The 22245-nt window shown below is 43.1% G+C and overlaps 1 protein-coding gene across 1 annotated transcript in view; it reads left to right on the top strand.

The window, feature by feature from the left end:
* Nucleotides 1-22245, top strand: part of TAF13 (TATA-box binding protein associated factor 13) — a 1065177-nt gene that overhangs the window by 778887 nt on the left and 264045 nt on the right. Inside the window, exon 3 of the mRNA XM_044070981.1 lies at nucleotides 3520-3617. Within this exon, the coding sequence (XP_043926916.1) occupies nucleotides 3520-3617 (98 nt within the window). The remainder of the gene's footprint in view (nucleotides 1-3519; nucleotides 3618-22245) is intronic.

The following is a 22245-nucleotide window of genomic DNA, read 5'->3' as shown; positions in this document are numbered from 1 at the left end:
CAAAACTAGTCACCACAGGAATATCATCCAGAAATAATGTTATCATTCCCCTATATTCAGTATATTCAGCATTGATTAGGCCAGTTATTGAGTACAATGCCCCCTTGAGGATGTACTTCACAAGATGTACCAAACAACTAGAAAGTCCCCTTATGTTTCTAACCAAGAAGATCATAGGCCTAAAGACCCTGAGGTGCCAGAAGGGGCTGAAAGCACTAACTCTATTTAGCATATTCTGACTTTTGAGGGGAAGCCTATTCCTAGCCTACTGCATCACTGGCAACCTAGTTGTTCTTGATCTCCTGCATCTTCGCAGGTCTAATGTTTCCATTAACATCAGAAAGAGGAACAAAATCTAATCAAAACATGGTGAGAGGTTTATTAAACATTTACTCCCACCACTGGAACAGACTTCCTCTCTATGTTAAACTGTAAGATGCACTAACATCCTTCAAACAAAACATGGATGATTGCATAGGTCTTCCCAAATTTACACCAGGATTGACTGGTCTAGCCCTTCTTGAGAAAGGGAGTAAGGCCTGAGGGTCGGTACTAGCAAGACTTGTATGGTCTTAACACTAGATTGCCAAATATCCAGTCCTGTGTGAAGCAGCAGCCAATTCCAGCTGCTGATGCAGAAAATAACCAAACCAAGTCTTCCAAAACACTTTATTCAGTAAGTTAAGTGGTTTTGTCTCTACCTTCGAGACTTCATCAGAACTAAAAGGCATACAATAAAACATCCTTTAAATAGGAGTTCAGATCTTAACTAACCAATGTATTATTACACAAAAACAGTGTGTAGATTTTTTATTAATGTGTATATTGAGATGTATGATTTTTCACGGTTCAAGTAAAGTTTTATTTTATTCATGTTTTAACTTGAGAATGAGACTGTGGTTAGATCAGTTAATTGGTGTGTTCATTAACTAGTTAAGATTTGAACAATGTGAATAAATTGTTTTGGAATATTTGGTTTATTTTCTACATTAGCAGGTGGAAGTGGAGGCTGCTGCTTCACACAGGACTTTTGTTACTAGATTATGGATTGAGTAGACAGCTTTGAAATAGCTATGAATCTGTGAGCCTAGCACTGGACTCCATTACAAACAGACAATAAATCAGTTTTGTAAATTTTCTTTGTACAGCCATTGAATCATTCGTAAAGTGGATGAAATGGACAGTGTGAAAATGTTTTTATATTCAAATACAGACATGTAAAACAAGGCAGGCATTATGGTAATACTGTGATCTGTTATAATGTGATTGTGATGTAGATAAGTACAGTGATAAAACAAATCTGGAACTGAAAATAAAGCACAGTGCAGAAGGGTTAAAGCATATAGATTGCATTTTCACTCTTTTTTTTTTTTTTTAAGAATTGCTGCATTGTGTGAATTGATTTTAGAGTACTAGACAATTTTGTAATGAGTATTTAAAAGCGATTATATGGTGAACATACAAAAACTAAATAAGGTAAGTTCAGTGCACCTCTGTCCAGATTCCTTTCCTTCCAACATTAACTGTAATATTTTTTTTTTGGGGGGGGGGGGGTAATCAAGCTTATTCAGTTCATTCATTTAGTTATTTATTTATTGGTATTTGTTTACTGGGATAGTCCATTGGGCCAGGCAGAGCCCATTTTCAGTAGAGGCCCGGGGAGAAAAGCTCCACAAGAAACATAATTAGAATGCAAACAGCACAAGGATAAACTAACTTCAAAGTAGACATTTAGGTGTACAGCGCATACAGGCTGAACTTGGTACAACAAGATTCAAGTATGTTTGATAAGTACACGGGGCAGTTATGAAACGGGTAATGAGTATATTGCATCTAGCATAGACAGTACAAGGCTAAACTAATTTCAAAGGAGACATTTTGTTATACTGAGCATACAGGCTAAGCTTGGTAAAATGAAATTCGAGTATGTTTGACAAGTAGGCTAGGTGTAAATATCAAATGCTTAGTAAACATATTACAGCTGACCTAGCGGAGTAGGTAACATTATCCAATGGCAAGTCATCTTAATATATTAAGGTAGTAAGTTTTGAAATATGTTAAAAGAAAAATAGCACACAAGTTATAAGAGGAATTATTCAGGGTGTTGGAGTAAGTATCTGAGAGTTAGCATTGTTCTTTTGCTCTTAATGAGTTACTTTTATGTTATGTCATTGTTTGGAGCTGTGATTAATAGTGAAGTGCAGAGCAAGAGCAGACCTCATACCTCTCACCCTCTTAAAATAAGAAATCTGGGCAAAGCCATAAATAATGGTTGAGGGGGGGACAATGGCCCCAACATAGGGACAATGTTTGAATAGTATTCTTGCTAACTCAGAAAGTTGATGAGTAACAGATTTTGCATTAGCATGAAGTTTCTGGAAGCCATGAAGTCTGAATCCCAAATTTATCTCATTTTTTTTGTTTCAGTCCTCAGTGAAAAAAAAACACAGGTTTATGAGAAGACCAAACGTATGAGGCAAAAATCTATACATTCTGTGAATCAAATCAGACATACTCGAGTTGAGAGGTTTGTGAGCCTGCTTGTGGCATGTCATGGTATATTGTAGGGTACAGAATGTTTTACAGATGTGCCCTTAAGGAATGGTAAGCAGGTTCTACTTCAAAAGGGCAGACAAAGTGGCTTTCTCTGCAAATACTGAAATTCTTTTTAGGATGTAGGACTGGGCGAATAGCCTTTGGAAAAAAAATATATTTTTGAGAAATGAGTGAAGACGGGTAGGACATGCATTAAATTTCCATTACAGAAACACTTTCTGCAAATTCTGCTCAGAAAAGGGGTGTGTTCTCCAGAAGGGAAAGTATAACTAAGGAGGGTAGATTTTTTGAAGAAATTTATGAAAATGTTTGGCACGGAAGATGGGAATTCAGTAGTGGAGTTTAGAGTGAATTTACACATTATTCTCCAAGATATAAAAACTGGGCTAGGCTAGACATAACTTACATTTCTTAGGAATGTGCATTTAATTGAAAGTTTTGGTACACATGCAGTAACTATTTCAGATCACATGCCAATACTAACTAAAGTAAAAATACAGAGTAATGGAATAAAAATGAGACACTGGCACTTTCCCACCTATCTGTTGAAAAGAAAGGAATGGGTAGTGGATATTATTTGGGAGTTATTAAAGAAGATAGAAATTTCTTCTGAAAATATAGCTGGTGAGTGGAATTAAATTAAACTAGAGTTTAAATATAGGGTTAAAGTATTGAAGAGTTAGGGGAGTCTCGCAGAACAAGAACAGGTGCAGTTGCAGAATGCTAAACAGAGAATAATGGAATACCACGATAATATGCATGAGTTTTAGACTACTGTTAAGCAACCGTTTTTTTGTTAATAACTACAGAGCAGAAAAACTTTTAGCACGACTCCTCAGGAAACAGAAATTAGAAAGGATTGTCATCAAGCTTAGGGAGCCTATAACAAGTTAACAAGACAGCCTGTAGATTTCAGGTTTTGGAAATTTAATTTTAATGTTACATTTTGTTTATTTTGTATAGTAAGATGCATGATGTATGGTTTTGGAGATGATCAGAATCCGTACACAGAGTCTGTGGATATTTTGGAAGACCTTGTTATTGAATTTATTACAGAAATGGTAAGTGCTTTTTATATTTTTTTGTTATAATTAACTTTTGATCTGTCTAAATTCCTCAGAAATGAGAATTAATAGTATTTTTTTCACATTCATATATAATTTTATATTTTAAAAAATTTTAAAAAATTGCATTCAGTGCGGTTTTAGAAATGCAGAGGTATTGTGTAATGTATCTATGCAAACTCTAGTGATATAGGGCACTGTTCCTAAGTGTATAGCTTTTGTATCACAATATTTTAATTTGTTTAATAATTTCAACCCCATGAGTATCAGTTACTGAACTGCAGATTCCATGAATGACGCAAATGCAGCAATAAAACAAAAGTACTGAACTGCATATTCCATGAATGATGCAGATACAGCAATAAAACAAAATATACAGTTACATTTGAATGAGCTTAGCAAAATTCATCTAGAAATTACCTTGCCTGGTTGACGGGCTATGCTGGCAAGAAAGTTCTCATGTCTTTAGATCAGAGTGAAAGAAACCCATGATGTTCTTCGTTTAGATCAGTGTTGCAGTAGGTTTGATTAGTGGGACATTCTACACAGAATTCCTGTACATCTGGCCTGACTTTGAGCTTAGAACTATTCTCCCGCAAGGTGGGGAGATGCCACCCCCCCTGGGAAGTTAAGACATCCTGTTTATGATGCAGACATCTGCCTATGGTATATTCTGTCTTACTCAGTGTACTTTGTGTGCCGTCAGTGTTAGTGTTGTGAGTAACATTGTCAATCATTTGGCCTGTTTCAGATCTCTGGGTAAAGTTGGAACCCTTTTGCAGAACAGTCTTTTTTTATCTTTTGATAATCTTTAGCTGATAACCTTTTATGTCAATAGAGTTTATTCTCTCTCTCTGGGATGTCTGCATATGGGGGGGCCTAGGAGGGTAAAGTAAATCTGTGGCAAACAGATCCCCTATAAGGGACTTCTGGTGCCCTAGTGTTTTGTGCTAAGGGCCTAACCATAGCACATCCAAGAATGTATAGATGTGAAATAGTTGACTTCATTTGATCATCGACCTGTGGGATGTCGGATCTGGACCGGATCCGAGGCGGCATTTTCACCAGCATCTGATCTGAGCTCCAAGCTCCTCCTCTTACCCATAATACCCCTTCCTTCCGTCAGATTTCCTTTGCCGCAGCTTTGCCAAGCAGCGTGGTCTACAGCTCCAGGCATGGTAGGCACTTTTTCTGCTTTTTTGTGGGTGTTTGTGTTGCTGTAAGTGTCGGTAGGATTCCTTTGTCCTTTGCCTTCCCTCCCCTTCATTTCATATCGTGTTTCCCATTCAAAAAAAGGCTGTTTTCTGTGTTGTAGGTAGAGCAGGCCTCATCTCCCTTCCCCCTTCTTGTGAGTGAGTGTATGTGAGTGCTGGGGGTTGGGTAGTTTAAACTTTTTGGTACATCGTACCTTCTGTGTTGGCATGGCAGATCAGCAGGCCAAGCTGGTTTTCAGAAAGTGCAAAGAGTGTGGCCATAAGTTGTCAACAGCGGATGGCCACACTGTTGATTGTGTGTCTGGGGGCAGCCCATCTTTCTTCGGACTGCGCTATTTGTGCAGGGTTCAACCCCAGGGCCCTAAAGGATCGTAGGGCAAAATTGATCCTCAAGGGTCTTCTCCCTGCTGCGGAGGCAGCTGCCTCTTCTTCCATTGAGATCACGGCTGTGACTGCCCCTTCATCTTCAGCCGCTGTCTCTCCATCTCCTTCCCAGGCTGGGACTCAACCTCCTGGACAGATGCCTGTGGATAGGGAGTCAAAAAAAGAGAGGAGTAAAGACAGCGAGAGACAGAGAGACAAAGGGAGGAAGAGATCCCCGGACCAGTCGGATCTGGTGGGTCCTCCTCCTAAACAGCCAGCTTTTTCCAGGCCAGCTTCTCCTCGTCTCCAATCACTGAGATTTTTGCTAGAGAAGCTTAAACCTCTTTCCAGGGCCTCCGCATACCGACCCTCCGTGCTGGTGTCGGTGGCCTCATCGCAGCCCACCAGATGTTTATCTGAAGCAGACATGGACAGAATGATGTAAAGGTTTATTCGCATCCAGATTCAGATAAACTTTTGGTGGACCGCGACGAGGCCACCGACTTCAGCACAGAGGGTCAGTGTGCGGAGGCCCTGGAAAGAGGTCTAAGCTCCTCCGGCAAAAATCTCGGCGATCAGAGCCGAGGAGAAGCTGGCTTGGAAAAGCTGGCTGTTTAGGAGGAGGACCCACCAGATCCGACTGGTCCGGGAACTCTTCCTCCCTTAGTCTCTCTCCGGCATGGGGAGCTTGCTTCCTTTTTTTGCCCCGATATCTCCTTCTCCGATCCTACCCCTGATATCAGAGTTTTTGGATCCAAGAGGTTCTGGAGTCAGGGGGTTGGTGCCGATGGTACCATGTACATCGACGCTGGCCATTACCTTGAGCACATCTGATCCGACTGGTTCAGACCCAAGCGGCTGTCGGAGCTGAAGCCTGTGCATTGGATCCGAGGGGTTGGGTCTTTCTCCTTTGGCTCCAACGCTGTCAGGTCAAAGCCTACCCCCTTGGTATCTCGGCTCCGTTGGGCTTGGCTCCGATCCCCATGCCATATCCAGGGAGAGCATTTTCCTTGCCAGTTTCTCAGGAGGCTCGCTGTCCTCAGCTTTTGTCATGGTGGAGAGGGTTCTTTCCAGGGGATCAAGGCCCCCTGACCATCTCATCGGATTATGCTCCGATTCCCTTGCATCTGGGTGAGTCCTCAGCCATTTGGCCCATTCAGGGACAGCCCGTGCTCAATGTGCCCCAAACTGTTTCCCTCGTGGAACCACAATTAGTTTGCGAGCCCTCTCTGGAGAGTCCCACAAAAGAGATTCCTCGCAAGCAAATATGCAAAAGGAGGCACCTGGACTCCTCTCCAGAGTCCCTTGGATCACCCCCCCGATGATGGCTCCTTTGGAGACAGCAGGGAAATCCTGCACCAGCGAGTGAGGTTGGTCTGCCCCCCCCCCCCAAACCTTCCTCGGATGAGTCAGTGTTTCTGGAGGCCTTCGACATGGGCCAATCTACCTCCTGGGTGACCCCCCCCGTGGATCTGTTGGTGGACCTTATTACCACTAGGGTATGGAAGGAGCCGGACACCGTGGAGCCAATCCCCAGGCACTCCAATAAAATCTTGAGCCCTCCAGTAGACAGACTGAGTTGGAACAAGGGGTCCCCATTGGATGCCATGGTGGTGGTAGCTGCTGCCACTAAGAAAGAACTAGCCCAGGCAAGTTCTACGGTCCATCACCCCGACCAAGAGTCCAGAACGACGGATTGTCTGGGAAAGAGGACATATACTTCAGCCTTCTTTCTATAAGAGCACTGAATTATTTGGCCCATATAACTAGACTACAGCGAGACCTGGTCAAGGAGTTCACTGAGAAGCCCTCAGAGTCCATGTCACCAGAGGATAAACCCATATTCTCCTCACAAATGGCCACTCTCAAAATGGTTACGAATACGTCCATGCGCCTCCTCTCACATGCTACTGAAGGAGCAACAAGGGCTGCCGGGTCCGGCATTGCCATGAGGCGACACGCCTGGCTTAGGCTTTGTCAATTCACGGAACCCTTTAAGACTTCTTTTGCGAATGCCCCTTATGATGGTTCTTCCTGGTTTGGGAAGATGGTTTGTGAGACGTTAGTCCAGAGTGTGAAGGATGGGAAGACACTGCCATTGGAATCTGCTTCTCTAACCCCAAAAGATCCTTTTCCAGGAATCAGAGGGGGCAAAAGACGATGTGGTTTTGAAAGTCTCTATTCCCTGGACACTAGGGACTCACCTCCCGTAGAGGCAGAGGGGGTCAGGACAGACACCGGCCCAGAGGCAAGGGGGGGTCCGAGAAATTTTGGGTCTCGAGATCCATTCTCTGACAGGCCCACGCAGCACCCCTGAGGGGTTGCCCGACTGCTCTGCCCTGGAGGCAGTTGGGGTCGCCTTTCTATGCTCCTGACGGCATAGGAGTCCATGTCATCAGACCATTGGGTGCTTCAAATAATATCCAGAGAGTATACCATCCCCTTTCTGACTCCTCCCGTTACCCCAAAACCCTTCCCGGATGTTCCACCCATGCAAAGGGAGGCAGCAGCACTAAAAAATCTGCTAAGGAAACAAGTCATCCAGCCATCCCCCTAGATCAGTCCAGATCAGGCATCTATTCCAGGATGTTCTTCATGTTTCACTGTTGCAGTCATTACATTTGGGTTATCTGCTTGCAGTAGCCATCAGTCGGCCTGATTAGCAAAGTCTTGGGTCCTGCATCGGTTGCTATCCCTTCTTCTATGACGTCAGGTCGTCAGGGGTATAAAACATGCAGCCGACTCCATTACATCAGTCTTTCTCGTCGTGCGGTGCCCGAAGCTGAAGCAGTTCACAAGTGCTGGTCATCCGACTTCTGAAATTTTCGTTTTTGAGTTTCAGAACCAAAGTCTTCAACTAAAGCTAAGTACCACATTGGGGAAACTTTTTCTTGCTCCTTACCGATGCCAGTAAAAGTTAATAATTGCATTACTTGTGGAAAGCAAATACCTCACAAAGATTTTCATTCGTATTGTATTCCTTGCCTAGGCCCTGACCACGATGTACCTTGTCGGTTTTGTGCTTTATTTCATCAGCACACTATCCATCGTCGGTATATCTTCGCCTCTAAATATTTCAGTTCTCGGTTTAATTATCCAGAAATGTCGTCTGTTAACCATCCGACTACCGGGATTCCGAAAAAACGTAAAGATAAAGACAGAGACAGGCCACCGAAGTCCAAAGCTGCCAATGACGCTTCTCGTAAGCCAGTCACCAGTTCGCCTGTACTCAGTGAAGCGCTTTCGCAGTCCCTGATACCTGCTACTTCTGACTCTCAGGCCTTTACTGAGACCCATTCGGAGTCCGGTATGCCGCAAGATGCTTCAACTGTGGAACCTGCAGATGTCTCTACCTTGGATGGGTCTGGAGCCGCTGTGAAGGCACCAGCTTCTGAGGGTGTATTCAGGCCTACGGACTTGCATATTAAACCGACGCCTCCATCTTCATTTAGGCCAAAATCTTGAACCATGCCTAAGAAATCGACACCCAGGCCGCATGCTCAGGCCTCTATGCCTAAAAAACAAATGATAAGAATGGCTGAAGATCTTATAACTCTTATCAGGGGAAGCCAGCCTCCCCCTTCTAAGAGACCTAGGACTGAAGTTGTTTATGAATCTTCTGCCCAGGATTCTGATTTTTCTGATTCTTCTGATGATCTGGATCTGTCCTTATCTACTTATGAGGATTCTGATGCAGAGAACTCTATTCCCTCTGCTTCCCCTCCAGAGGAGTTTTCTTTTGGAAAGACCTTACATACTCTAAGGGAACATTTCCACTGGGAAAGCCAGGATTTTTCTGATTCAAAGAAGAGGCTTAGGGATTTCTTACTCCTGCCTCAGCATAGGCCTGTAGCTGTACCTCCTGTACTAGACATTGTTGATGATACCTTTTCAGAATCTAGTTTGGCTCCTGATTCTTTGCCTTCTGTTCCCAGAAAACCTGACAGATGTGACAGGGTTCCTGATTCACATAAGTTCCTTTTTTTTTTTTTTTTCCAAATAAAATTTTTATTGCATTTCACTTCTATTTAAATACAAGAAAAGAATGACACACAAACTATACATACAAGCTACTTGGAATATCAAGTTTCAGTCATCCAGATACGATATACATAACATAAATCATTAATGTCTCTACCTTGGATGGGTCCGGAGCCACTATTACTAGTCAAAACAACACACCTCTGAAACTGGTCTCTGAGACCAAATTACTTGGTGTGCAAATTGATAACCAGCTCAAATTCAACTCCCATTTACAACTAAATATCAAAAAAACCCATCAAAAACTTGGTATGCTCTATCGGCAAAAGCACTACCTTACACCTGCTACTAAAATCACTCTTTCTACTTCCTTTCTTATCCCCTCACTTCTCTATGGAGCACCACTTCTAACTAACATACAGTCCTCTCCGAAAACACAACTCTCCTCCTGCTACAACAAAATCACCAAGTTCGCTACCAGCCACAAGTCCTCCACCCACCACTGTTCCTGTCTCCAACAACTACATTGGCTAGAACTACCCAAGCATCTCACCTATACTCAAATAACTCTTGCACACAAGCTCATTTTCAACCCCTCCCTCTGTCCCTCCCTGTCTTCTACCTTTAAAATGCACCTACCCAATAGAGTATTAAGGTCTAACAACCAAAATCTATTAGAAGTCTACAAACCAACTCGTCCCCCAGGCAAAAATCTTCTATCACATGGTTTAGCACGCCTCTGGAACTCCCTACCTCCATCAGTTCGTATCACCTCCAACCATTTTATTTTCAAAAAATCTCTTCGTTCATATCTAGTATCCCAGTGGGAATGCTGTTGCTTCCACCCCACATAACTAACACTGGTAATTCCATCTTCCTTTCCTTCCCCTATTTACACCTGCAATATTCCCTTAGAATTTCTCCTATCTCATACACTCTTAGTGTTATTATTGTATCCACAAGAATACACCACGCTGTACCCCTTACGTGTAGGATTCCTGATATGTAACTGTACTTCTCATTAATTACTTTGCAACATTCCTTCTTTGTTTGTACCACCTGTAAGCTTCATCACTAGTTTGTATTATTTGTAAAAGTTTCATCTCTAGTTTGTATTAGCTGTAATGTTTCCTCTACTACTTTGTAATTGTTTGTTTGAATCTTTTACTCTTGTATAATTATCATGTTTAACCTATCGTAACTTTGATTGTTTGGAGCTTTTCTCCCCAGTACTCCATTGAAAACGGGTTCTTTTTGGCCCAATGGACTATCCTGGTAAACCAACTGCAAATAAATAAATAAATAAATGTTAGGGTAGCAATTATACAGAATTGTCTAATAATCAAGCTGCCCTTAATGAGCTGTAAAACAGACATTTACATAAAGATAGTATACAACATATTGAAAATGTGACATTAAAACATTGCAACCAGATATTCTAGTCTACCTAAATAAACATTCTGTCTTGCACTAACTATGTACAATGTTTACATTGATGTCACCTTAATGTTCATCTTATATGTGTTTGCCATGACCTGTACACTGTTATTGTGGGTATTTATATAGTAATTGCCTTTAGTTTCCCTTAATAATGTAAAGTAATATTGATGGTGAAGTCCCTTGGTCAAAAATCAATTTTGCACTAGGATTTCTAAAAGCGTTTTCCAATGTTTCTGATAGTAAGATAGTTTTTTTTGGCTTCTTGTAATTAATTTGCTGGCTAATAAGTATTTTATAGCCATTCCTTTAAATTCTTCCCATGTGATTTTACTTCTGTCTAACCAATTTTGGGCTATATATGATTTGATCATTGCGCACAATGTGACTATGATGTGTTTATTTTCGTATGAGAAATTATTAGGGAGTATATGTAAAATTGCCATTTCCCATGACAGGGTAGATATGGTGTATCCCCTTTTTTCAAACTTGGTTCCTGGCGAACACCACAGCTTATAAACAGTTTTACAGCTCCAAAAAATATGAAGGGTCAGCAACAATGTTTTGGCATATGGTACAATAAGGGGAATGGGAGGGATTAATTTTGGTAAGAAAAAGTGGTGTGTGATACGCATTGTTATTGATCATAATTTGGGTATAAATTAGTTTTTTAAGGGGAGTTCATTTCAAAGTAAGTTCAATAGCATCAGATTTTTAGTCATCAGTTGTCTTATTATTTTTCTCTTTCCAAAATTTGGAATATAGAATTGCATCTTGATATCTAATTTTTGTTATTAATCTATATGTATTTGATAACATTGTAGATCTCGACAGTAGCAGGTTAATAATTTGTTGATATACCTGCATGTCTTGATTGTCTATTTTGACATTCATAGTAATTGTGTTGATCAGGTATATTAATTGGTTGGTTATGGTATTATAGCTTTTATTTACTTCAAGTTTTTGTCTAATATTGTCAACTTAGAAACTTTTGATCTGGTATAGGGTCCCATACAGTGATATAGATTGGTTCATAGATTAGTACTAGGCTAACTGCCCTTGCGAGCCATTTTAAGCTTAGCCAATTATCCCTTGTGAGACTCAAACCCTGCACCTTGTGTCTGTAAGGCAAACACCTTAACCATTAGGCCACCCTATACTGGATACTGATTCAGGTTTAATATAGTATTGTTTAATTTAATATTAGGATTAAGGTGTACTGGCTGTCCCAATACCAAAGTATCTTTAAGATTTAGGGAGGCTACCATCTTTTGAAATATTACTGTGTTTCTTATTATTATGGGATGAACCTTAAAATGCTTTAAAGTCTTAGAATTTAGAAAGGGTACTGCTCTAGGTTTTAAATTGCATGAGATGAGATGATTGTAATAGATTTTAATCCATAATGGATACCATGCTTTGTTGGATCGTTCAAAATTTTCTGTTTGTATAATTCAATTAGCGTTTAGTAAGTTTGGAATTCAGGTAGGCCTAGGCCCCCTTTTTGTTTGGGTAATGTTAATTTAGTGTATTTTATTCTTGTACTTTTTGTATGCCAAATAAACTTTCCTAGTAGTGTTTCAAGTTTGGAGAAGTATTTTGGTATATTTTGGTTAATAGCACTAAAAGGAAACAATAGTCTTGGAAGAATATTCATTTTAACCATGGCCACCTTAGCTAGTGGAGATAGATTGAAGTTTAACCATCTGTTAGTGTCTTCATTGATGTTAGACCAGATTTTAAACAAGTTGTTTTTAGTCATGTCAGATTGGGGGTGAGTGAACATAATATCCAGATATTTGAGATTATAATTGACTTTAATTTCGGTTTCAGGGAAATAGAATTCCTTATGTCCTAGAGTATTCATAGGGAGTATGATCGATTTATTAGGGTTAATGGCATAATTAGATATTTTTGAGAATTTTCCAATGGAGTTTAGTATCTTATTCAAATCAGTATTAGCAAATTCAAAATAAATGTTAAGATCGTCAGCAAAAGCTGTATACTTTATTGGGACTTTGGAAATATTCATAATATGGTGGCAAGTTCTTTGTGATATTTTACACAAGTTCCTTTTTAAAAATCCTGTTGCGGATCCAGAGACTATTTCACAAGGACCCAAGGGCATGAAGGCTTCTACTGCTAAAAATCCTACCCCCTCTGATAGAGACTCCCAAGACGCTGGATAGATGGGGAAAGAAGGTTTACACTTCTGCAACCTTGGCCATTAGGGCTTTAAACTGCTTGTTTCATATGTTAAGGTATCAACAACATGTTATTGGATTGCTTAAACAGAAAATGATGTTGATTCCTGACTGTGCTGAAAATAAAGAATTACAGGATTTAATGCATTCTGAGAATAGGTTAGAAAACATACTTTGCAATGTGGATTTGATTCATTAGAGGCCTCTTGAAGGGCTGTTGTTACTGGGTCTGTGCTCAGAAGGCATGCTTGGCTTAAGGAGCAATCTTTGCCTGATCATGTTACAGCTAAATTGTTAGATGCTCCCTTAAATCAGGACTGCCTGTTTGGCAACACGGCTGAGGATGTTCTTAAAAAGATGGAAAATAAATCTAAATCTATGCAAATTGTTAAAGATTTCTTACAAGTTCAGCCTCCTAGATTTAGTAGGCACTGGCCCTCTAAGAATTGGTCCTTTCCAGCCCCTTCTAGGTCTTCTCATGCCAAACCCAGACACAGCAGAAACCCCAGGTTTCAGTCCCAAGCGACACAGAAGACTAAGCAGTGGGGGGTTTCAGCACCCAAATCGGGGAGTAGTAAGACTCCCCCCTATGGAAAACTGTCTCAATGACTTGCTTTTAAAACTTCCAAGCACTTCCCAACCGAATGCTCCTTTAGGTGGAAAGATTGGTCTGCAGGCCAAAAACTAGGAACTCATTACCCAGGACAAATGGGTTTTAAATGTAGTGTCCCAAGGATACAGATTTCACTTCCACACGTTACCAACTCCAAGCGGGTGGCCAGATCTACCCCCAAATCAGTGGGCAGAGGCCCAAAATCAAGTATTCTCTCTCTTAAACATGGAGGCTATTCAGTTGGTACCAGAAGAGGAAAAGGGACAAGGTTTCTATTAGAGACTTTTCCTGGTACCCAGAAAAAAGGCAATACATGGCATCCTATCCTGGACCTTTCTACTCTAAACACCTTTCTGGTGATTCCAAAATTCAAAATGCTGATGCTTCACCAGCTGCTTCCTATGCTAGGCAAAGATGCATGGTTAGCAACACTCTATTTAAAAGAAGCATACCTGCACATCCCTGTCAGGGAGTCTTGCAGAAGATACATACGCTTCAAAGCAGGCTACATGCACTATCAGTTCTCTGCACTGCCCTTTGGCTTATCTACTGCGCCCAGGGTATTCACAAAGTGCCTAGCTCCATTCATTGCATTTTGCAGGCAAAGAAATATTCAAATATACCCATAGCTGGATGATTATCTAATTCAGGCAGAAAGCCAGGACATACTTTTGAATCATCTGGCCTTTGTTCAAAGGGTACTTACTCAGTTACACAGCAAACTTTTTCACTTTTTCTAGCATGTCGAAGGGTCAGTTGCTAGCGTCCTCTCCTGTTCAGCTGGTGAATCTGGGCATCTTGAGGCAATGTTACAATTGCCTCATGTACACGGACAACCCACTCCTTTTCCCACAAAACACAAATACATGTGAGAGATGCAACTATATAGCCAAACTGGAGGCTGAGCTCTCTCAACTCAGGACTGGCAAGACCAGACAGGAGGAGAAGGAAACCACACACACCACAAACCCAGTTTCACATAGAACTATCACAACTGCAAAACAAACACATAAACACACAAAGACATACTCGGAGGCACTGATCAAAAATCTACCAAAACTACAGAGGCCTCCAAAGCAGACACCCAAGCAACTGCCACCTCAAGACATAAGACATGGAACACATAGTTCTCAAAGTCAGTGTGCTAAACAGTCACAGCCCTTAAGGCCAAACACAATGCCAGACACACTTGTTATAGGTGACTCCATAGTCAGACACACTGACGTCCCACTCACCAGACTGAACAAGGAAAAGATCACAGTAAGCTGCCTGTCAGGTGCTAGAATCCGCCACATAACACAAGCACTCAGGTCACTCCACAGCAAGTACAAGTATGACTCAGTCATTGTCCATGCCGGTGTGAACGACCTGAGACGTACCTCCCTGGACTACATGAAAAGAGACATAGAGGAGCTCTCAGATTATGTAACCCAGGCCGGTATGACCCTGACCCTGAGCAGTATCCTACCCTCCCCAAGAATGATGCCACAATACAGAGACAAAATGATCAGCTTTAATAATTGGCTTAATTACTGGTGTCATTCTAAGGGGATCCAATGTCTGTCTGCCTGGGATGACATGCTTGACAAGCCACGCTGCTTCGCAAGGGACGGCTTGCACCTGTCACCCCTGGGCTTCCGGATATTGGCTAAGGCTCTTGCCACCCCCATAGTGCCTTTTTTAGGCAAGGCTCAAATGATAAACCTACCGCCCTAGAAAACAATAATGGAGAAAAACTAAGGGTAATACTGCTCAATGCCAGAAGTCTAAACCTCAAGATGCACGCCCTCGAAGCCCTCCTCAGTATGGAGAACATCGATGTCTGTGCTGTGACTGAAACCTGGTTCAAGGCTCCTGAGAGCACCCCAGCACTATCAGGTTATACCTCATATCATGCGTTCCGCCCCAAAATCCGGACCGAACCACAAAAGGAGGGGAGTATCCATATTCGTAAAGGATACCCACACCTCCAGGTTAGTGGCAACGCACGAAGCATCGGAGACCATCCAGGTGCAATTAACCATAGGTAAAACTGCCCTACAGTTTGTAGCATGCTACAGACCACCTTCTCAAACTCAGGAAACCCACACAGCCTTCCTGAAGACACTGGAGAGTATGAATGTCTCTCCAAACACCATCATATTGGGTGACTTCAACTACCCAAACATAGACTGGGAACATTACTCAAGCCCCAACACCCTAGCCCAAAGGTTCCTGGAGTTCATAAACTCAAATGCTATGGAACAACTAGTCACCATTCCCACAAGAGGAGAAAATATACTAGACCTGATCATCACAAACATGGGGACAAAATGCTCCACACCGGAAGTATATCCCTCATTGGTGAGATCAGACCATAAATTAATCTCATTGGAGATCCACATCCCGCCCCACCCCAGCAAAAGACCACAGTGAAGAACTTCTCAAAAGCAAACTTCACTCTTCTCAAGACTCGAGTGGTATCCTTCAAGCGCCCCGAGCCAGTGGAAACCACAACCCACGCTGCTGAAACCCTTACAAATGCCTTCTACGAGCACCTCCAGGAATGTATGGATCAAGCAATCCCTAATAAAATCAAGACCCTTTCCACCAAAGGCAGGCTCCCGGTCTGGTGGACCCCAGCCATAAACAAACTCTACAACAAGAGGAGAAAGCTACTACATGACAGAGCAAAATCCCTAAAAGGGAAGGCATCTCTGATCAATACTAGCAAAAAACTACGATCACTCATAAAATCATCCAAGGCCAACTTTGAGAGAAAAATCGCTAATGACACAAAAGACAATCATAAGGCCTTCTTTAGCTATGTTAGAAACCTGGGTGAAAACTCCCAGATATGCTCAGAATTAGTCCAAAATTATAAAAAAATCACTGAACCCACAGACATTGCCAACATACTGGCAGACAGGTTCAATGCAAATTTCTCCCCCCCAAAAGGAGAAATATCTATCCTACCAGAGTCTAGCCTCCCAAACATCTCAGATGCCCAGGTGAGAGCTGCTCTCTCTAAAGCAAAAAACACAGCATCAATGGGACCGGACGGTGTCCCCGGCTCTGTGCTACACGAACTCAATGAGGAACTAAACCCACACATAAGGCTGCTGTTTAATCTTAGCCTTACTACAGGATACGTACCCAAAGAATGGCGTACGGCAACTGTGGTCCCACTCCACAAAGGCGGTGCTTCTACGGACCCTGGAAATTACCGCCCCATTAGCTTGACGAGCCTTGTCTGCAAAGCTATGGAGAGGATCATAATGGAACTCATAAATAAAGACATTGGGGACCTACAGACACTGGATCCTACCCAATTTGGCTTTGTCAAGGGCAGATCCTGCCTCTTGAACTTGGTCGACTTTTTCGAAACAGTCACTAAGGCCATTGATGAGGGTAAGGCAGTTCACACAGCCTACCTTGACCTAGCAAAAGCGTTCAACACAATACCCCACTCGGGCATCATAGAAAAGCTCACCAGCTTAGATGTAAACCCATATGTCACAAGATGGGTTGCAAACTGGCTCAAGGACAGAACACACAGGGTTAGAGTTGCTGGTGCCAAGTCAGACTCTAAGCCGGTCACGAGCGGTGTCCCACAGGGCTCAATCCTGGGCCCCCTCTTGTTCGACATTTATTTTTCTGAAGTGCAGGCAAACATAGGGGGATTGTGGCTGACAAAATTTGCAGATGACTGCAAACTGGGCACCATAATTGACACTCCGTCAGACACAGACATCCTCCAGAGAGGTCTCATAGAAATGGATAACTGGTGCCAGAGCCATGGCCTTAAGCTAAATGACAAAAAATGTATAGTCATACCCTTTGGGAAAAACAAGGTAACCCCTAATTACCACATAGGTGGTAATCCATTAAACACGGAAGAAGTTATCAGGGATCTGGGGACCCAAGTTGACAGTAACCTCTCTTTTGACACTCACATTGCCAAAGTGGTTAGGAAGACCTTCTACATTGCCCACCTGATCATGAAGGGATTCACATCCAGATCAGGAGAGGTCATTGTACCCCTGTACTCTTCACTTATCAGACCAATGATTGAGTACAACGCCCCATTCGAAATGTACCTTACCCGACACCTGCAGCAGTTGGAAAGACCCCAAAAGTTCCTCACCAAAAGGATAAAGGGGCTCAAACATATGTCATACGATGCCCGACTGAAGAAACTCCAGCTCTATTCAGTCGCATACTGTCTGCTCAGAGGTGATCTGTGCCTGACATACAAGGCCATGTCCAACCCGGAATTAATGGGCATGCTCCACCTCAAAAAATCCAAATCCACCAGAGCCACGAGAGCAAGAGACTTAAACCTCAACACGGATATAAATAGGACGTGCTGGAGGGACAGATTCATCACCCAGAGACTCCCTACACTATGGAACAGAATCCCAGTCCATGTGAGGCAGAGCCCCTCACTGACTCTGTTCAAGAGAAATCTTGACGAGTGGATGGGAGATCGTAGGTTTACCCCGGGAATCATCTCTGTGTCACTGCTGGACAGAGGCACAGCAAACTAATGTGTATAGTATTCTCATCCTAAGGGGTGGTGAAAGCCACACACACTCTGGCTAGGCTTATAAATGCCCTAGGGCAGATAGCCTAGTATGAACCTATGAACCTATGTCTGGGGTACACCATAAACGAAAAGAAATCACACCTGGTTCCCAATCAGCAAATCATATTACTGGGAGCAAGCTTGAATACAACTTCCCAGATGGATTTACTCACACCAGAGAAACTGATTCATTCGACAACCTACTTCAAACAAGTGGCCACAAAAACCCAGCTACCTGCAAGGCAGATTCTGCAAACCTTGGGGTTCATGGCCTCCTGCATTCTTCTAATTCCGTATACAAGGCTGCATATGAGGAAACTACAATGGTATCTCAAAAGCCTATGGTGTCAACATTCACAGGGTCTAGAAGCAAGGATTCCTATCGTACCTTGCCTACGCCTAGAGTTCCTTTGGTGGGCAGAGGCCTGCCACCGAAACAGGGGACTACCATTCACATTACCCCCTGCCGCCCTGATTTTAACAACAGATGCATCAGACTATGCATGGGGGGCTCACCTGGCAGGGAGGTGCATTCACGGCAAATGGAACCCAAGTCAAATGCACCTGCACATAAATCAAAATGAAATGTTAGCTGTACAGAATGCACTGACAGCCTTCAAGGACCACATTCTTCCAGGACAACTAATGGTAAAGACGGACAACACCACTGTGATGTGGTACATAAACAAGCAGGGGGGTACACATTCTTACCCCCTCTGCAGACTAGCCATAGCATTGTGGAACACAGCCTTGAGCTACCAAGTGAATCCATAAGCTCAGTTCCTGCCAGGAAAACTAAATACATTGGCAGACAGACTAAGCAGAAACCTCATGGACCCACACGAGTGGAAACTGGAACCAAGGATTTTCAGCATGTTGACAAGCAAGTGGGGGAGCCCAGATATAGACCTGTTTGCCTCCCCCTGGAACCATCAATTGGTCACATTTTGCACAAGGATTCCCCACAAGCTAGCTTGGAAAGTGGATGCTCTATCCTTCAGCTGGAAAAACATATCAGTTTATGCCTTTCCTCCTCTGCGCCTGCTCTCCAAATTACTCCTAAAGATCAAACAGGACAAGCCAAGGACAATTTTAATTGCACCAGACTGTCCTCGCCAACACTGGTACCCACTCTTGCACAGTGTGTCACGCTTGGCTCCATGGCACCTGCCTCAGACTCCTTTCCTGTTGTCACAGCAGGAGAACAAGATTCTGCACCCTCAGCTGCAAACCCTGAACCTAGCAACCTGGCTAATTACCTAATCCCTCCTTTACCATCCCTCTGCAAATCAGTGATGGATATCAATTTAGAGGCAAGGAGGCCCATTACCAGAATATCTTATGCTGCAAAATGGAAAAGATTTTGTGCCTGGAACCAATCTCAAGGAGTGAACGCAGCAGTGCCCAGTTTACCTCAGATTCTACAATACTTGACTGAGATGCTTCATAAAGGCTTGTACTTTTCCTCCATCAAAATTCATGCCTCAGCCATTTCAGCTCATTATAGCACAGAGCCTCCCCTCTTCTCTCACCCACTGCTCAAGCAGTTCCTCAGAGGGGCCAAAAACTTAAGGTCACCCAGGAGAGCTCCAACTCCAGCCTGGGATCTTAAATCTATCTTGGAGAAACTCACTCTTCCTCCTTTTGAGCCACCTGCTACTGCAGATTTAAAATTTCTTTCCTGGAAAACAGCTTATATTTTAGCTATCACTTCTGCAAAAAGGGTATCTGAATTACAGGCCCTTATGGCAGTGGAACCTTTCATCATCTTTCTTGCGGACAGGGTGTCCCTCAACCAGTCCCTCCTTCATGCCCAAGGTGGTATCCAGTGTGGCTCTTAATCAGTCCATTCATTTGCCTACCTTCTTTCCTAACCCACAGAACAGAAGGGAACTGATACTGCACTCTTTAGATGTGCACAGACAGCTTAGATTCTACTTGGACAGGACTAAACTTCAAAGGAAATCTGATCAACTGTTGGTGGCATTTGCTGCAGGGACAGAGGGGAAAGCTATTTCAAAACAAACCATTTCAAAATGGATAGGCCACTGCATTCTTTTCTGCTATAAGCCCCTTGGAAATCCTATCCGACAGGGCAACAGACCCCATTCAGCCAGGGCTGCATCTACCTCTACAGCCTTTCTCAGGGGCATCCCTACTAGGGACATACTAGAGGCTGCTACCTGGAGTTCTGTACATACTTTCACCAAGCATTATCATTTGCTAATTTTCTCTAAATCCAGAGCTGGTTTTGCCACTGCAGTCTTGCAGGGCCTTATAGCTGGTCCTAATTCTATTTAAATTCCTCCTCCCAACCTTAGCTTTGGGAATCTACCCAAATGTAATGACTGCAACAGTGAAACATGAACATAGTACAGTTGTGTACACTTAACATAAATGTAGATGTTCAAGTGTAGTCACTGTTGCAGTCCTAGTTACCCTCCCTCCAGCCCCCTTTCTTCTTTTGGCTGTACCTCTACTCTCTCTTACTAGGCTCAAAAAGCTTTTTGCTGTATTTGCTTTTTTGTTGCAGGTATGTCCTTGTATTTATACATTTAATTGCTTCCCATTGGGGGGCACCTGACATCTGAAGCAAGAAGAACTGATGTAACTGCGTCAGCTGCATGTTTTATACCCCTGACGACTTGACGTCATGGAAGAAGGGACAGCAACCGATGCACGACCCGAGACTTTGCTAATCAGGCTGACTGAGGGCTACTGCAAGCAGATAACCCAAATGTAATGATTGCAGCAGTGAATACACTCGTTCATCTACATTTATGGTAAGTGTACACAATTGTACTTTCCTTTTGGTGCCAAAAAAGACAGGGGACTATTTTGGACCTTTCCACTCTAAATCTATCAGTTGCCAAAGATAAGTTCCAGATGGTCAATCTATAATCTATCCTGCCTTACCTGCAGGAGAACGACTGGATGAGCTCCAGAATGTGTACTACCACATCAAAATGCACAGATGCTTCAGGAGGTTCCTCCACTTTCGGCTAGGGGCCAATCACTATCAATTCCGAGCCCTACCCTTCGGTCTCACCACAGCCCCCAGGGTGTTCACCAAGGTCATGGCAGTAGAAGCGGCTCACCTGAGGCTTCAGGGGATACAGGTCTACCCATAACTGGACAATTGGCTCCTTACCGCTTCCAACAGGCATCTACTTTGTCAGGCCAGAGACTATTTCCTGAAATTGTCAGACTTGCTGAGCATTACAATCAGCATATCCAAGTCTTCTCTACACCCTTTTCAGGTCTTAGACTACATAGGAGCAAGAATAGATACATTACAAACCTAGGTCTTTCTAACTCCAGAGGGTGTCCGAAACTTGCACCTTAATGTGTTTGTGATCCTTCAGTCTCATCTTCCTCCAGCCGAGGCAGTTTTAAGAGCCCTAGGTTCCATGGTAGCCACCATTACTCTTCTCTCCTGTGCTCATCTTCATATGCAGGTTCTGCAGTGGACACTAGCAGTCCAATGGTCCTTATTTGATCTGGCATTGACTCATCCTATTAATATAAGTAACGCGTGCAGGAAGTTCCTCCTCTAGTGGATACGTTCCCTGGAGCTAGTCGAGGGACGTACATTTATTGCAACCCCTCCCCAAGCCACGGTGACCACGGACACCTCCCAACTAAGGTGGGGGTGGCATTGCTAGGGTAACACAGTCCAAGGCACATAATCCCTGAACGAGACCAAACTGCATATCCATGTTGTAGAGATGAGGGCAGTCTTATTAGCATTGCAGGCCCTTTGTGTCTTTCTTCCTCTGGGAATGATTGCATTTCAGACAATATATCAGTGGTCTGGTACATCAACAAGCAGGGAGGAACCAGATCTTACCCCCTTTGTCACAAGTCCATGAGAGTGTGGGAATGGGCAATCTCCACTAGCCATTTTCTGGTAGCAACGCACATTCCGGGTTGGTCCAACATACTGGCGGACGAACTGAGCAGGACTATTCTAATACCTTTCAAGTGGTCTCTGAATTCTTCTGTAGCGGAGCAAATCTTCCTCAAGTGGGGTCGGCCTTGCTGCGATCTCTTCGTATTTCCTTCCAACGCAAAGTGGATCGAGTTCTTCGCTCTGATCCCCCCACAGGGGGGAATCTCCCAGGGATGCACTGGTCCATGCTTGGCCTCCCGGTCTTCTTTATACTTATCCTCCTCTACCTCTCATGACAAAATTTCTCCAGGAGGCTCGCCGGTTGGGGAGCAGTTCCTCCTTGGATCCGATACT

Source organism: Protopterus annectens, chromosome 5.part0, assembly GCF_019279795.1.
Source record: "Protopterus annectens isolate FY-2018-M chromosome 5.part0, PAN1.0, whole genome shotgun sequence".
Taxonomy (NCBI): Eukaryota; Metazoa; Chordata; order Ceratodontiformes; family Protopteridae; genus Protopterus; species Protopterus annectens.
This window is presented reverse-complemented; position numbering and strand designations above follow the sequence as displayed.